At 41.1% G+C, this 18,214-nt stretch overlaps 1 protein-coding gene across 1 annotated transcript in view; it reads right to left on the bottom strand.

The window, feature by feature from the left end:
• Positions 1-16,722, bottom strand: part of LOC115475158 (anion exchange protein 3-like) — an 85,670-nt gene extending 68,948 nt beyond the window's left edge. The window contains exons 1-2 of the mRNA XM_030210898.1: positions 16,536-16,722; positions 6,435-6,574 (exon numbers count right to left, since the gene is read on the bottom strand). Coding sequence (XP_030066758.1) covers positions 6,435-6,574; positions 16,536-16,722 — 327 coding nt within the window. The remainder of the gene's footprint in view (positions 1-6,434; positions 6,575-16,535) is intronic.
• Between the last annotated feature and the right edge of the window lie 1,492 nt (positions 16,723-18,214).

An 18,214-nucleotide genomic window follows, 5' to 3' on the forward strand; every position in this document is an offset into this window, starting at 1 on the left:
TCTTATAACAGATATTTAAAGCCTAAGAGCTATTCACCCAGAGTATAAAGGGTTCCCAGTCCCTGTCAACTTTTCCATTTTATGAATCATCCAAACTTTGTCTAGCCATGCCGTCATAGAAGGGAAGGACGAAGGATCACTAAACAATGTTCCTTGCAGTATATGGATTAGCATTTCAGATACTAGCAGTTAAGAACACAATGGTTATGGTAAATGATATGCAATAAATTAGAACTCAAACCCAAAAGGGGAAATTTGTATAGTACACCAAAAGGTCACTCCAACAAAATGCAAATCATATACAAGGGATGAGAAATGACTGCCACGACGTCCTCAAAAGAAGAGGCCTCAGGTTAACAAAGACCACACATAAAAAAACCTTCATAGGACTCTCAGAAATAAACTCCACACAAGAGGCAACGCCTAAAATTTATAAAGAAAATACAAACAAACAAACAGTGACAGTACTCTCAACATCCTCAAATACTGATAGAACTGAAAAATGAGCTTGCGGAGCTACTGTTAGTGATATGCAATTTATCCTTAAAATCGAGCGTGGTACCGGAAGATTGGAGGGTGGCCAATGTAACGCCCATTTTTAAAAAAGGCTCCAGGGGAGATCCGGGAAATTATAGACCGGTGAGTCTGACGTCGGTGCCGGGGAAAATGGTAGAGGCTATTATCAAAAACAAAACTACAGAGCACATCTGAGGACATGGATTACTGAGACCGAGTCAGCACGGCTTTTGTGTGGGGAAATCTTGCCAGACCAATTTACTTCAATTCTTTGAAGGAGTAAACAAACATGTGGACAAAGGGGAGCCGGTTGATATTGTGTATCTGGATTTTCAAAAGGCGTTTGACAAGGTACCTCATGAAAGGCTACAGAGGAAATTGGAGGGTCATGGGATAGGAGGAAATGTCCTATTGTGGATTAAAAACTGGTTGAAGGATAGGAAACAGAGAGTGGGGTTAAATGGGCAGTATTCACAATGGAGAAGGGTATTTAGTGGGGTTCCTCAGGGGTCTGTGCTAGGACCGCTACTTTTTAATATATTTATAAATGATTTAGAGATGGGAGTAACTAGCGAGGTAATTAAATTTGCTGATGACACAAAGTTATTCAAAGTCATTAACTCGCGACAGGATTGTGAAAAATTACAGAAGGCCTTTACGAGACTGGGAGACTGGGCGGCTAAATGGCAGATGACGTTTAATGTGAGCAAGTGCAAGGTGATGCACGTGGGAAAAAAGAACCCGAATTATAGCTACGTCATGCAAGGTTCCACGTTAGGAGTTACGGACCAAGAAAGGGAGCTGGGTGTCGTCATCGATAATATGCTGAAACCTTCTGCTAGTGTGCTGCTGCAGCTCGGAAAGTGAATAGAATGTTGGGTATTATTAGGAAATGTATGGAAAACAGGTGTGAGGATGTTATAATGCCATTGTATCGCTCTATGGTGCGACCGCACCTTGAGTATTGTGTTTAATTCTGGTTGCCGCATCTCAAGAAAGATATACTGGAATTGGAAAAGGTGCAGCGAAGGGTGACTAAAATGATAACGGGGATGGGGCGACTTCCCTATAAAGAAAGACTAAGGAGGCTAGGGCTTTTCAGCTTGGAGATGAGACGGCTGAGGGGAGACATGATAGAGGTATATAAAATGAGGAGTGGAACAGGTGGATGTGAAACGTCTGTTCACGCTTTCCAAAAATACTAGGACTAGGGGGCATGCATGAAACTACAGTGTAGTAAATTTAAAACAAATTGGAGAAAATTTTTCTTCACCCAACGTGTAATTAAACTCTGGAATTCGTTGCCGGAGAACGTGGTGAAGGCGGTTAGCTTGGCAGAGTTTAAAAAGGGGTTAGACGGTTTCCTAAAGGGCAAGTCCATAAACCGCTACTAAATGGACTTGGGAAAAATCCACAATTCCGGGAATAACTTGTATAAAATGTTTGTACGTTTGGGAAGCTTGCCAGGTGCCCTTGGCCTGGATTGGCCGCTGTCGTGGACAGGATGCTGGGCTCGATGGACCCTTGGTCTTTTCCCAGTGTGGCATTACTTATGTACTTATGTAACATCCCCAAAATAAGAGCAATTACAAAGCTGTGTCACAATTCAGTTGTACTTATCCAAAATGAAGACATTGTTCATCTCTTCAACCAGCAAAAGTAAATCTTCAATGCAACAGCAAAAGGTTTTGTAATTGCTGTAATTTTGGGGATGTTGAGAGTACTGTCACTGTTTGTTTGTTCTTTATAAATTTTAGGCGTTGCCTCTTGTGTGGAGTTTATTTCTGAGTCCTGTGAAGGGGTTTGGGGTTTGTTTGTTTGTTTTATTTTAAATAAATTTAGGCATTGTTGCCTGTTGTGTGGAGTTATTTTTTTTTTTCAGAGAGCCCTGTGATAGTTTTTTACATGTGGTCATTGTTGACCTGCGTTAAGCTGAGGTCTCTCTTTGTGAGAACGCCATGGCAGTGCTCTCTCATCCCTTGTGTTTTATTTGTATTTTCTTGGAGTGACCTGTTGGTGTTGCAGACTTTGCAATTTGAGATCCAGCATAAATTTCCAACCCATGAGACAGGGCATATGTTGGATCGACTTTCTGCAAAATGATTCTCCTTTATTAACTTTCTGTAATTGGGAACCAGTAATATATACGTAACAGATAAATAAATAAAGCACATACATCTCACAATCATATTAAAATAATCAAATGATAAGAAGAACAAATAACAAAACTACTATATGTATTTACTTAAAATAAATCTCAATTAGTGGACATCTACCATGAATTGGAAAGCATATTTGCTTAATAAGGTAAAGAGAGCATATTAATTTAATAAAACTTATATTACATGTAAAAAAAATTTAAATAATAATATATAACTTCTATTGCATATAAATATATATATATATATTGTTTTAATGAAATGACCAAATATAATCCTTTACTGTCAATATTCTTTTTTGGCATTTCTGATTGAGCTGTTTTTTCAAGATATAAACAAGGCGATCTTCTGCATATGTAAGTTTTTCTTTTTTTCTTCCTTTTTTAAGAATCCTATATTTTTAATTTTATTTTGAATAGTTATATTTTATATTCTTATATACATATTCCTATACTTTTACATTCTTTTGATTTTTCTCAGTTTGTTTCAGTCGCTTTCATCAATATATATCCATTATACTTCAACAGTAAAGGATTATTGTGTAGGTGGGTTGGGCTATGAAACTAACAGACTAACTGCCTTGGCAAACGGCAGGGAAGAGGGTGAGAAGAGCTTATCATATCTCTCCCATCTCTCTTCTAGGATATACAAATTCAAGTGTTCAAATCTATTTCTCATTCGTCTTCTGAAGCTGTTCCCATACCATTTTGCCTCCAAAACTGAACAGTATTCCAAATGAGGCCTCACCAATGACTTATTCAGGGGCATCAACACCTCCATGATTATTCTCCTTTCTTTGCAGCCTGGCATCCTTCTGGCTACGGCCACTGTCATTTTTCCACTACCTTTAGATAATCAGACACTACACTATCACCCCCAAGGACCCTCTCCTGGCCCATGCTCATCCCCTAACAAGTACAACTCCTTTGAATTTCTACACCCCATAACTGCACTTCTTTGCATGAAATTGTAACTGTCAAACATCAGACCAATAGACGATCTTACTCTATCTGTTCCACCTCTGCTATCTGTTTAGATGTTTTAATACGTCTGGTTTGATGTTGTAAGTAGGATTACTCTACCACAATGCGTATTGTTATTTCAATAGCTCTATTGCTCTAATTGTCTATTCCCTAGGTTTGCCTTATTCTTTCTGGACATTGCCTTGGCAGAATTTCTTCAAAAAGGCAGTAAATAAATCCCAATAAATAAAACAGTAAATAAATAAATGCTGACGGTATATTAAGACGAGTATAAAAGAAAACAGTATAAGTACGGAAATAAATTGATAATCACAATAAAGACGGCCTCACCAGTGGTAAACCTAATATTTGACAGCAGAACAGAAAATCAGGCTTATTTCTAACAGACTTTTTCTTAGTAAATATGACAAAAGGGCAGATTCACACGGTCCATAATGTTGCAAAGTGCTTAGGTTCTTTTCACTAGTTCTCAGTGAAAAGTATGTATTTAAACTTGGGAACACAGTGCTGACAGATGCTTACATCTAGTTTTCCCAGGCAATCATGTGCAGTTTTCAAGGTACAAAAGTCTTAGGTTCTACCATTCCCCTGCCATCTCTCACCCTGGACACGTCGCTACACTTCCACCTGCACACAACCCCGTAATTATGTAATTTTCCACGCATGATACCCCCAAATTCTATAAGTGGTGCCATAACTTATGTGCGATAATTTGGCCACACGGCCGAATTGCGTTCACAACTTAATTAACAAGCCAATCAGCACTGCTAATTGATACTTAACCAATTAGGGGCACTAATTGGCTTTAATTGGAATTTAAGCACACAACTTTCTAGGCATATTATATAATGCGTGCAGCTGAAAAAGGGGTGTGACTATGAGTGTGGGATGGGTGGGTTGTGGGCGTTTCAGAAAACTATGTGCACTACTACTACTACTACTACTACTTAGCATTTCTATAGCGCTACTAGGGTTACGCAGCGCTGTACAAGTTAAAACATGGGGAAGGACAGTCCCTGCTCAAGAGAGCTTACAATCTAAAGGTAACAAACTATGTAGTCAGTGTAGTCAGTGTATCATGAATGGGGAAGGTGGTTAGGCGCCAAAAGCAAGGGAGAAGAGATGGGTTTTAAGTAAGGACTTAAAGATGGGCAGGGAGGGCGCATGGCGTATGGGCTCGGGGAGTCTGTTCCAGGCATAAGGTGATGCAAGGCAGAAGGGACGGAGTCTGGAGTTGGCGGTGGTGGAGAAGGGTACAGATAGGAGTGATTTGTCCTGAGAGCGGAGGTTACGGGTGGGAACATATGGGGAGAGGAGGGTAGAGAGGTAATGGGGGGCTGCAGATTGAGTGCACTTGAAGGTCAATAGGAGAAGCTTGAACTGTATACAGTAGCGGATCGGGAGCCAGTGAAGCGACTTGAGGAGAGGGGTGATATGAGAGTATCGGTTCACGCGGTAGATAAGACGTGCGGCGGAATTTTGGACAGATTGAAGGGGGGATAGGTGGCTAAGCGGGAGGCCAGCGAGGAGAAGGTTGCAATAGTCAAGACGAGAGGTAACGAGTGAGTGGACGAGGGTTCGGGTGGTCTGTTCAGAGAGGAATGGGCGGATTTTGCTAATATTATAGAGGAAGAAGCGACAGGTCTTAGCTGTCTGCTGGATATGGGCAGAGAAGGAGAGGGAGGAGTCGAAAATGACTCCGAGATTGCGGGCTGACGAGACGGGGAGGATGAGGGCGTTGTCAACAGAGACAGAGAGTGGGGGAAGAGGAGAGGAGGGTTTGGGTGGGAAGACAAGGAGCTCAGTCTTTGCCATGTTCAGTTTCAGATGACGGTTGGCCATCCAGGTGGCGATATCCGAGAGGCAGGCCGAGACTTTGGCCTGGGTTTCGACTGTGATGTCGGGAGTGGAGAGGTAGAGCTGGGTGTCATCGGCATAGAGATGGTACTGGAAACCATGTGATGAGATCAGTGAGCCCAGGGAAGAGGTGTATATCGAGAAAAGAAGCGGTCCAAGGACAGATCCTTGAGGAACCCCAACAGAGAGCGGGACGGGGGTGGAAGAAGAGCCATTAGAAAATACTCTGAAGGTGCGTTGGGAAAGATACGAGGAGAACCAGGAGAGGACGGGGCCCTGGAACCCAAATGAGGACAGTGTGTCAAGAAGTAAATTATGATTGACGGTGTCAAAGGCAGCAGATAAGTCGAGGAGGATAAGGATGGAGTAGTGCACTGTTATAGAATACACTCGATCTAGATCTATGTTAGACGCTGGTATTTAGGTAGCCTAAATTTTAGTCGCAAAAATGGCAGATGAGCATATTCTATAAACTAAGCCTAACTTTAGGTTTAGTTTATAGAATCACACTAACCGCATGGTTTTTTTCAGCGCTATTTATAGAATTTGGAACTTTAGTGTGCAAAATGTCACACCCCAGATATAGAAAACTGGCATTTACACGTGTAACTTAATTGTTAAATTAGGTGCAAATTGGAGTAAACAAAGATTAATTGGAGTGAATTGATACTAATTTGCGGTTACATACATAACTGCCCTTAGTATTGCAGAACCTCAGTGCGTAATTTCTTTCGGGATGTTGTGGACGGATCACGGGCAGGCCCAGCATTTACCGTCAGCTACACGCCAGCATTTACATGGAGCTGAAATGCGGATCAGTGGCAGCATTACACGCTTAGCAATTTACAAACAGCTCTTCCCTCCCTGTCAGAAATAGACATTCTACTATAATTCTGGTGATTAGACTTTTCTGCCTTACCTCATGAGGTCGTCTGTCTGCTTTCTTTTTCTTCATGGATGAGAGATCCACCATCTTTTGGCTGCTTCTGGTGACCCGATTTCTGGACACTTTCTTCACAAGATGCCTCCTGAGGCCAGGGTTATTTTCAAAGCGGTGACCTGCCAGTAAAGCACATTAACCCTTTAGAGCTGCCACTTGAGAGAAGTTTGGGTAGCGAGACCTCGTCTCACAGGTTCACAGTCACAGGCGGAGAATCTTGAGAGCTGCCCCACAATTTTAGGGCAAAGTCTACAGCCACTGCCCTCAACCCCATTACTGGACAGGGAGAGAGGCTGCTGGATGTTCATCAGGTGCAAATATGGCCCCACTATAAAGCAATCCTACATTTAAAGCGCCTCAGATTAATTTATTTATTTATAAACATTCTCCTGTACTGCAGATTATATATACAAAGCTACATCACTTAACCCACTCCTTCCATCTTCAGAGATGGGCACAGTTTGGTCTCGGCCCTTCCTGCAATTCCTGTGGCTCAGATTTCCAACAAACTGAAGACCAGAGAAGAGCTGGAAACCGTCTTGAGCATTATTTGGAAAGGAATAATATCAACTTGTTTCACTTAAGTTTAAAGTGATGGTTGGAGAAAGTTGTTGGATTATTTGTAGTAAATAATTAGCAGATTTTAGTACACACAGCTTCAGCTTTAGAAATGTTAATTTCTTTCTTCATCTCTCTCTCATTCACCCCTGAATAATTCACTGCTGAGTCACTTTAAAGTTGAAGTAACAAAACATCTGTTTACTCACAGTTTGTAGTTAGATTATAATCAGACAGGCTTATATATACATATTACTATACATTTGTATTATCAGCTCCTTCCATGTGCTTAGATGGTAATGGATGCTCACACCACCATAGATCCTCTCAGGTTAGGAGAGATCATGAGCTCCATGTGCTCCATGTGCTGCATCTGCTGTGTCTAACCCCCACAGGAAGTTGCATAGCAGTGTGACCTCTCTAAGTAATTCACATCAGAGGTCACAGAGTAATCACAGAGAAATAATAGGTGACAGTCAATGCATGTAAAATACAATTACATTCCAACAAACCCCTTCTCATGCATAACTGTCATGCAATTATTTATTCATACAAAGTCCAAGCTTTATACGCAGATTCACAAAACGTTCTCTGGGTAACGGTTTGGTCATGATGTCAGCTGTCATCTCACTGGTGTGACAATAGTGTAGACTGATGACCCCTTCTTTTGCCAACTCTCGCACGTTGTGGTATTTCGTTGCGATGTGCTTGGTGCGTGACTGAACCTTGTCATTCTGTGACAGTCGGATGCAGCTCTGATTATCTTCCATTATCTGGATTGGTCTCTGTTCAGCTATTCCGAAATCCAGCATAAGTTTTTCAATCCACATCAGTTCTCTGCACGCTTCCGATGCGGCCACATATTCAGCTTCTGTAGAAGACAGACTCACAATACTTTGTTTATGACTGGCCCATGAAATTTGTACATTTCCATACATAAACACATATCCACTTGTGGATTTATAATCAGAATGATCCCCTGCCCAATCTGAATCACAGTAACATATTAGTTTTGGATTACTATTGGCTGAAATCTTTAATTTACAATCAATGGTACCCTTTAAATACCTTACCATCCTTTTAACTGCAGTCCAATCTGATTTGGTAGGTGAGCTGACCCTTCTGCTCAAAATTCCTACTGCATTTGCTATATCAGCCCTGTATGTGGTAGCTAGATATAAAAGCTTACCTATGGCTGATCTATATTGGATGTTATCTGGTAAAGGTTCTCTTACTGTTTCATCCTTCAGAAAATCAGTGATCATGGGAGTGCTTACAACTTGGGCATCTTGCATACCTAAACTTTCAATAAGCTCATTTATTTTCTGCTTCTGGCTTAGAAGATAAGAACCATCATTTTGTTTCTCAATTTCTATACCAAGATAGTATGACACATTTCCAAGTTCTTTTATCTCAACATTGAGGTTTAAACACTTTACAATGTCCTTGTACTCTTGCTCACTTTTGCTTGCAATGAGCAGATCATCAACAAAAGCTAAAATGTATGCATATTGTCCATTTGTGCACCTAGTGTACAAGCATTTATCTGCTTCACCTTGCTTAAATCCTAAATTTGTCAATATTTCATGCAATTTTTCATTCCAACATTTTGCACTTTGCTTTAATCCATAAAGACCTTTGTTTAATTTACACACTAGCTGTCTTTGTTTTGTATTTATGAAACCTGTTGGCTGTTCCATGTACAAGTCTTCAGTTATATCTCCGTGAAGAAATGCTGTTTTCACATCAATGTGGTTGACTTGCATGCCTTTTGAGACTGCAATGCTCAGAAGTGTTCTTATTGTCGTGTGTTTCACTACAGGTGCAAACACTTCATCAAAATCTTCTCCATATTTTTGAAGATATCCCTTTGCCACTAATCTGGCTTTATACCTTTCCACTTTTCCTTGTGCATTCCTTTTTAACTTGAATACCCATTTGCATCCTATAGCTTTCTTGCCAGGAGGTAATTTTGTAAGAATCCAAGTATTATTTTTATCCAATGCATCAATTTCTTCTTGTGCAGCTTTATGCCATTCAGCAGCTTCTTCTGCTGGCATTTTCTCAATCTCATCCCATGTTAAGGGCTCTTGAGCTTCTGCTGACTTTGTTAGGTAAGACAGTCTTGGGGGTGGAACACCTTTGTTTTCCCTGGATGAGCGTCTGACTACAGGTTGGTCTGACCTTTCCGCATCCTCTAAATCTGAGAGTCCTTCTCCAATTGATTCCCCTTCTCCAACTGTACTGTCTTCTTCAATGATCCTTTCTGTGTCTGCTTCCTCTGCCTGTTCCTCGTTAGATACAGGTGAGTTGCTTTCAGACATCTGCCTTGGTATGGCATTTATATACACTGGCATGTCTATTATGGTTCTAGTTTCATATTCTGGATGATAAGGCTCATCTGGGATAATCCAGCCTTTATCAACCCTTTTGTTTTCATCAAAATATGTAACATGTCTTATGCCAACAATGCCAGTTTTCAGATTCAAAATTCTATATCCTTTGTGTCCTGGAGCATAGCCAACTAAAATGCCCCTTTCTGTTGTGGAATCCAGCTTATGCCTTCTTTGCTTTGGTACATGAGCATATGCTGTACTTCCAAATGTTCTTATGTGTGACAGGTTTGGCTTCCTACCATGCCATGTCTCATGTGGTGTGCGCTCAGCGCCTTTAGTTGGCATTCTGTTTTGTAGGTACACTGCTGTGAGAATGGCTTCCCCCCATAGTCTTTTAGGGAGATTGCTATCTGACAGCATACATCTGGTCATTTCCACAAGTGACCTAAATTTTCTCTCTGCAACAGAATTTTGTTCTGGTGTATAAGCTACTGTTGTGATATGCTGAATGCCTTCTTGTTCTAGAAATGTGCGCATGCTTTGTGAAGTGAACTCACCACCATTGTCGGTCTGAAGAACCTTTGGTTTTCTTTCAAATTTATTGCTCACCATGGCTACGTATTTCTTCAGCATGTCTGTGACTTGACTTTTCTCTTTCAGCAAATAGGCCACACAGTATCTAGAGAAATCATCCAAGAATATTAGCACAAATCTGTTATTTCCCAATGATGGGATATTAAACGGTCCACATAAGTCACTGTGTATTAAGTCCAGCACTTTATTACTCCTATTTCCTGTGTATGCAGGAAATGAGGGTCTCACACCTTTTTGAGTAACACAGTCTATGCATTTCTCCATTTTACCAGCATCTGCACTTATCTGAATGCCGGTGGCTAGTTGCTTACTGTAAAGATCCTGGATCACCTTAAAATCATGATGTCCCAGGCGGCGGTGCCAGATTTCCAGACTACATTTACCATCATTCTTCCTTACTTGCGCCAGATGTGAGGCTTCACCTGAAATGCTCAGTTTATAAACATCATTATGCATAAAAGCTTCAGCATACACTTCATCATTTTTAGAGATTGTGCACTTACTGTTTTCAAAATGAATCGCAAATCCCTTCTTATCTAATGTAGATACACTAAGCATATTACAAACTGCTTGGGGAATATACAAGACATCACTTACAGGAATTTCTTTAACTTCATTAGACACTTTGCATTTTAAGAATCCAATACCTTTTGCTTGGATCTTAGCAGTCCCTGCGTTTGCAGTTTTAAGAATACCTTCCTCTGGACACATTTCCTGAAAGAAATTCTTACAATTGGTTAAATGGCATGTGCTCCCCGAATCCAAAATCCAAGTACTTTCATTTGAATTATTATTTACCATAGTCAAAGATTTTTCTGCCATTAGAAAGCCCTTGTGTTTATCTTTGTCCTTCATACATTTCCTGGTTTGAAAATTCTTTAGTTCCATTGGCTTAGGTGAGCTAGAGGGAGTGTTTTGTGTTTCCTTACACCATTTAGATACATGTCCCTCCTTTCCACATGAGTAGCAAATCAGCTTGCCCTTGGGTGGAGTTTTCCCATAGCTCCGCCTTCCTCTGTTCTTTGCCAAGAAATTTGTTTCATTTCTCTCTGACTGACTTTGAGAACACATCTCCTCAGAATCATTTATTATGCATTCCTGCCTTAGTTTTGATGTTGCCTGTTCAAAAGATTGCCCTTCAATGGCCTCATTTACAGACCTAAAAACATCAAACTTCTTTGATAGTGAGGTAAAAAGAAATGCTCTTTTCAATGCATCACACATGGGAATTCCAGAAAGTTCTAACTTTTGAAATGAAGACATAAGATGCATAATGTGATCATTACATTTACTTTTATCCCTTAATTTGGTTTCATTCAACTCTGCCAACCAAATTGGTTGCTTCTTTGCATATGTAGTTGCATACATAGTTCTCAGTTTATATAAAATGTCCTTTGGTGTATCTTTTCCCTCCACTAATATGGCTTGTTTCTCTGAGAGAGCTTCCAAAAGCATGCACTTCACATAATAGTTTGCATTGTCCCATTCAGCCATATTTTCAGCTGTTCTGTCTTGGTCTAAGCATATATTTAATCCTTTTGCTCGAAGGAGACATATGAATCTTAGTTCCCACTTCTGATAATTAAACTCAGTTAATTTAGGCACCTTGAGAGAGTAGAACAATGGTGAATTTCTTCCCTCAGCCATTTTCTTAGCCTTCTGTCTGCTGTGTGGGGGGAGAGAGAGACAGACTGAATCTTTCCTTTAAAACTTAAGAGAAAAATGTGGCCTTTTTTTCTGCCTGGTAATATTTCTCTTCTTTTTCAATTCCTGAGCCCCTGGGCCCATAACCCTTTTGTTGGATTATTTGTAGTAAATAATTAGCAGATTTTAGTACACACAGCTTCAGCTTTAGAAATGTTAATTTCTTTCTTCATCTCTCTCTCATTCACCCCTGAATAATTCACTGCTGAGTCACTTTAAAGTTGAAGTAACAAAACATCTGTTTACTCACAGTTTGTAGTTAGATTATAATCAGACAGGCTTATATATACATATTACTATACATTTGTATTATCAGCTCCTTCCATGTGCTTAGATGGTAATGGATGCTCACACCACCATAGATCCTCTCAGGTTAGGAGAGATCATGAGCTCCATGTGCTCCATGTGCTGCATCTGCTGTGTCTAACCCCCACAGGAAGTTGCATAGCAGTGTGACCTCTCTAAGTAATTCACATCAGAGGTCACAGAGTAATCACAGAGAAATAATAGGTGACAGTCAATGCATGTAAAATACAATTACATTCCAACAAAAGTCTCCTCCCATATCGGGATGTTCTTTTGTCACTTTCTCTCTCTTAGTTCCTCCCCCCCCAGTTCCTGTTGCTCACTTTCCAATTCATCCTTCAAACCCTCTAATTCATCAGCTCACCCTCCCAGTCAAACAAGAGCTAATGGGAAGGACTGAGCTTGGGCATTTTGGGAAACTGTTCAGAGGCAGCAGCAAATTCCAACAGCAGATAATTCAATACAGTTTCAGCTGACCACCATCAATTCATCCACCAAATGCAGAGGATGATTTGGCTAAAAGAGGTGAGGGTGGGAGGTTTTGAGGGAGGGGTTCAGAAAACAACATCTATGGATAAAAAAAATCTGCCCATATTAAAGTCAGGCACAGAAATCTTTGAGTATTTTGGATCAGTGTCCCAAAAAACAACAAGGCAACCGGCTGACAAGATCCAACGTACATAAGTACATAAGTATTGCCATACTGGGAAAGACCAAAGGTCCATCAAGCCCAGCATCCTGTTTCCAACAGTGGCCAATCCAGGTCACAAATACCTGGCAAGATCCCAAAAAAGTACAAAACATTTTATACTGCTTATCCCAGAAATAGTGGATTTTCCCCAAGTCCATTTAATAACGGTCTATGGACTTTTTCTTTAGGAAGCCGTCCAAACCTTTTTTAAACTCCGCTAAGCTAACCGCCTTTACCACATTCTCTGGCAACAAATTCCAGAGTTTAATTACACATTGAGTGAAGAACATTTTTTCTCAGATTCATTTTAAATTTACTACATTGAGCTTCATTGCATGCCCCCTAGTCCTACAATTTTTGGAAAGTGTAAACGGACGCTTCACATCTAACCGTTCAACTCCACTCATTATTTTATAGACCTCTATCATATCTCCCCTCAGCAGTCATTTCTCCAAGCTGAAGAGCCCTAGCTGCTTTAGCCTTTCCTCATAGGGAAGTCGTCCCATCCCCTTTATCATTTTCGTCGCCCTTCTCTAAACCTTTTCTAATTCCACTATATCTTTTTTGAGATGAGGCGAACCACAATTGAACACAGTATTTGAGGTGCGGTTGCACCATGGAGCGATACAAAGGCATTATAACATCCTCATTTTTGTTTTCCATTCCTTTCCTAATAATACCTAACATTCTATTTGCTTTCTTAGCCGCAGCAGCACACCGAGCAGAAGGTTTCAAAGTATCAACGACGACACCTAGATCCCTTTCTTGGTCTGTGACTCCTAACGTGGAACCTTGCATGACGTAGCTATAATTCGGGTTCCTCTTTCTCACATGCATCACTTTGCACTTGCTCACATTAAACGTCATCTGCCATTTAGACGCCCAGTCTCCCAGTCTCGTAAGGTCCTCTTGTAATTTTTCACAATCCTCCCGAGATTTAATGACTTTGAATAACTTTGTGTCATCAGCAAATTTAATTACCTCACTAGTTACTCCCATCTCTAGGTCATTTATAAATATGTTAAAAAGCAATGGACCCAGCACAGACCCTGAGGAACCCCACTAACTACCCTTCTCCATTGAGAATACTGACCATTTAACCCTACTCTCTTGTTTTCTATCTTTTCACCAGTTTTTAACCCACAATAGGTCACTACCTCCTATCCCATGACTCTCCAATTTCCTCTGGAGTCTTTCATGAGGTACTTTGTCAAACACCTTCTGAAAATCCAGATACACAATATCAACCGGCTCCCCTTTGTCCACATGTTTGTTCACCCCTTCAAAGAAATGTAGTAGATTGGTGAGGCAAGATTTACCTTCACTAAATCCATGTTGACTTTGTCTCATTAATCCATGCTTTTGAATATGCTCTGTAATTTTGTTCTTAATAATAGTCTCTACCATTTTGCCCGGCACCAACGTCAGACTCACCAGTCTATAATTTCCCGGATCTTCTCTGGAACCTTTTTTAAAAATCGGCGTTACATTGGCCATCCTCCAATCTTCCGGTACCACGCTCGATTTTAAGGATAAATTACAATTACTAACAATAGCTCAGCAAGCTAATTTTTCAGTTCTATCAGTACTCTGGGATGAATACCATCCGGTCCAGGAGATTTGCTACTCTTCAGTTTGTAGAACTGCCCCATTACATCCTCCAGGTTTACAGAGAATTCATTAAGTTTCTCCAACTCGTCAGCTTTGAATACCATTTCCGGCACCGGTATCCTACCCAAATCTTCCTCTGTGAAGACCGAAGCAAAGAATTTCATTTAATCTCTCCGCTACGGCTTTGTCTTCCCTGATTGTCCCTTTTACTCCTCGGTCATCTAGCGGTCCAACTGATTCTTTTGCCAGCTTCCTGCTTTTAATATACCTAAAAAAAGCTTTATTATGTGTTTTGTCCTCCAACGCAATCTTTATTTCGAAGTCCCTCTTAGCCTTCCTTATCAGCACTTTGCATTTGACTTGACATTCTTTATGCTGTTTCTTATTATTTTCAGTCGGTTCTTTCTTCCATTTTCTGAAGGATTTTCTTTTAGCTCTAATAGCTTCCTTCACCCCACTTTTTAACCATTCCGGCTGTCATTTGGTCTTCCGTCCTCCTCTTTTAATACGTGGAATATATTTGGCCTGGGCTTCCAGGATGGTGTTTTTGAACAGCATCCATGCAAGTTTTTGACCCTCGCAGCTGCTCTAAGTTTTGTTTTTCACCGTTCTTCTCATTTTATCATAGTCTCCTTTTTAAAAGTTAAACGATAACATATTTGATTTCCTATGTATACTTACTTCAAAGCTAATGTCAAATCTGATCATATTATGATCACTGTTATCAAGTGGCACCAGCACCATTACCTCCCGCACCAGATCATGTGCTCCACTAAGGACTAGGTCTAGAATTTTTCCTTCTCTCGTCAGCTCCTGTACCAGCTGCTCCATAAAGCTGTCCTTGATTTCATCAAGGAATTTTACCTTCCTAGCATGTCCTGATGTTACATTTATCCAGTCAATATCGGGGTAATTGAAATCACCCATTATTATTGTGTTGCCCAGTTTGTTTGCGTCCCTAATTTCCTTTAACATTTCTGCATCCGTCTGTTCATCCTGGCCAGGCGGACGGTAGTACACTCCTATCACTATCCTTTTCCCCTTTACACATGGAATTTCAATCCACAGTGATTCCAAGAAATGTTTTGTTTCCTGCAGAATTTTCAATCTATTTGATTCAAGGCTCTCGTTAATATACAATGCTACCCCTCCACCAATTCGACCCACCCTATCACTACGATATAATTTGTACCCCGGTATGACAGTGTCCCACTGGTTATCCTCCTTCCACCAGGTCTCAGAGATGCCTATTATATCTAATTTTTCATTTAGTGCAATATATTCTAACTCTCCCATCTTATTTCTTAGGCTCCTGGCATTCACATATAGACATTTCAAACTATGTTTGTTGTTCCTATTTACATCATGTTCAGTACTTGACAGTATTAATTTGCAATCTTTTGTCTGATTTTTATTTTTTATTTAAGGACACCTGATCTACTACGGTCTCTTTTGCTGCCTCACTATCAGGATACCCTATCTTCCCTGTTTTGGTGTAAAAGAAAAACAGGAAGCCGATAAAAAGAAAAGTTCATTTCTTTATCCAGTACATCTGCTCCAGGTTGGGGCATCCGTTTTTTGTTTTTTTTTTACGACCTGCAGCAAGCATAGTGGCTAAAGAAATGAACTTTTGTTTTTATTGGCTTCCTTTTCTTTTTTTCTATTTTACATCAGTGGCAGTTTTCAAAGTGAAGCTACCGTGGACTCTGCAGCAAAGGGAGCAGCGTAAACACTGTCTCGTATGAATCTGGAAAAGTCAATCCACATTGAAAACAGCCTTTAGCAGCACCAAACACACATGCAGGATGCCAGCTTCTACACGCTTCCTCCTTTCCTTTAACACAGGTGCAAAGTTTCTATGGATTTTTGTGCAAATACAGCCAAGCGACCACATTTTCAAAAGGTCCATCGGGACGTTACATCTAAACTAGCGAAAACTACCTCTAGGTGCCTGTATAATGTCTGATATAAACAAGTAATTTCTGGCAAATCCCACAGCCTTCAGTACCCAGGACAAAGTTTTTGCCCTCTTCCAAGTCTGGTTGAGTTCATTGGTCAGTACTGCTCCCCCGTTACATTTGAGAGGTCTTTGTCCCGGGCTGTGCATGAAACACTGCAGTTCACAACAGAAACGGGGAAAGCCTTGAGGAAAGGAGTCCCCCAAAACTTGGTGTTACACACCCCTTAACTAACTGTGGCTCACCGATACAGGAAGAGACTCCTGTGTTCGAGACATGAAACCCCAGGGGGACTCTACTCAGTGCAGGTCATTGTACTTACGGGATGGATCCCCTTCGTGGCCCAGGTGGTTCTTAACAGCTTCCCAAAGGTCATAATCTTCAAAATCCAGAACAAAGTCTTCCAGAGAGTCCAGAGTGCAGCAAATGTGAGAATCAGCCTGTTCTAACACAGGGCTTTCATCCCCTTTTTCCTGCATGCCCTCATTTCCTTCTGGAACAATCCACATCGCGTCCCAGGCATCAATGTCTCAAAGGCAGGAGAACTGACAAGTTGTAAAAAAGTGAAGCTAGAAATCTATGAGAAGGGAAAGCGTGCAAGTATTACAGCCAGGATCTGTCAGCACTCCCCTTCAAATACTTGCATCTCAGCGTAAGGAGCACCAGTCACAGCTACCCAAAGGGCAGCATCTGTCAGTGCTGTTTAAAATTCATACCCACTCCAAAGAGCAGCATTTGTCAATGCTGTGTAACTCTCTCTCCTGCCTAAAGAGCAGTATTCGTCAGTGTTGTGCAACCCTCTCTTATCTAAATAGTGGCATTCATCAGTGCTGTGTAACACTCACTCCTACCTAAAGAGCAGCATTCATTAGTGCTGTCTAACACTCACATCAACTTAAAGAATAGTTTCAGTCAGTGTTGTCTAATACTCATTCCTAAATAAAGAGCAGTGTCTGTCAGAGCCACATAACACTCACAACAGCTCCAAAAAGCAGCACCCTTGGATCACCCACCTGTGTCGTATAACACTCATACCCACCCCATAGAGCAACATTAATCAGTGCTTTGTATTACACACACCTGTTACTGCTCCAAAGGGTAGCATCTGTCAGTGCTGTTTAACATTCATACCCACTCCAAAGAGCAGCATTTCTGAGTGCTGTCTAACACATCCACTGCACAGAGCACCATTCATCAGTGCTGTGTAATACACACACCTATTACTGCTCCAAAGGGCAGCATCTGTCAGTGCTGTTTAACATTCATACCCACTCCAAAGAGCAGCATTTCCGAGTGCTGTGTAACACTTACATCCACTGCACAGAGCAGCACTTATCAGTGCTGTGTAATACTCACACCCATTCCATAGAGAAGCAGTCATCTAACACTCAGAGCTACTTCAAAGAGCAGAAGTCATCGATGCCATGTGTAACCCTTCCCAAAGACCACTATCTGTCCATTCTGCTTCACATACTCTCTGCAGAAACGTTCGGCTCTCCTCCTGACCCAGGATGAGAGCTTTACGAAAAAAAGATTCCTGTAGAGAGAAGTAACAGGATTTGTGCAGGGCACAGGCTGAAGGTGTTGTAATCATAAATTCCTCTCTTCAGCTCCCTAAAAGTCTCCTTCTGCAGCATGTGAAAACATCACTGCTGGATGGTCCATGTCCAGGGGGTTAAGGTCTATCTTTCCATGACGTTTGGCTCGATCTGATATCATTAGAGGAGCAACAGCAGTGGAAAGCCTGATTTCTATAAATAGAACAGCCTAACCTTCTCTTGGCCCTAACATAAACGCTATAAAATAAGAACAAAAGCGAAAGGTCAGCAACAGCAGGGCTCATGCTGGGGCTCTGTCCCAATTCAACTTTCTCCAGCTGGCCAGTCTTCCCCAGCAGTGGACAAGGTGCAGGGGCAGCGCTGGACTCTGCTCTATGAGAAATGGAACAAGCAAACCCTAACAGTGTGGGACAGCAGAGGGAGGTAAGGAGTGGGAGCAGCC

This window comes from Microcaecilia unicolor, chromosome 7, assembly GCF_901765095.1.
Source record: "Microcaecilia unicolor chromosome 7, aMicUni1.1, whole genome shotgun sequence".
Classification (NCBI taxonomy): Eukaryota; Metazoa; Chordata; class Amphibia; order Gymnophiona; family Siphonopidae; genus Microcaecilia; species Microcaecilia unicolor.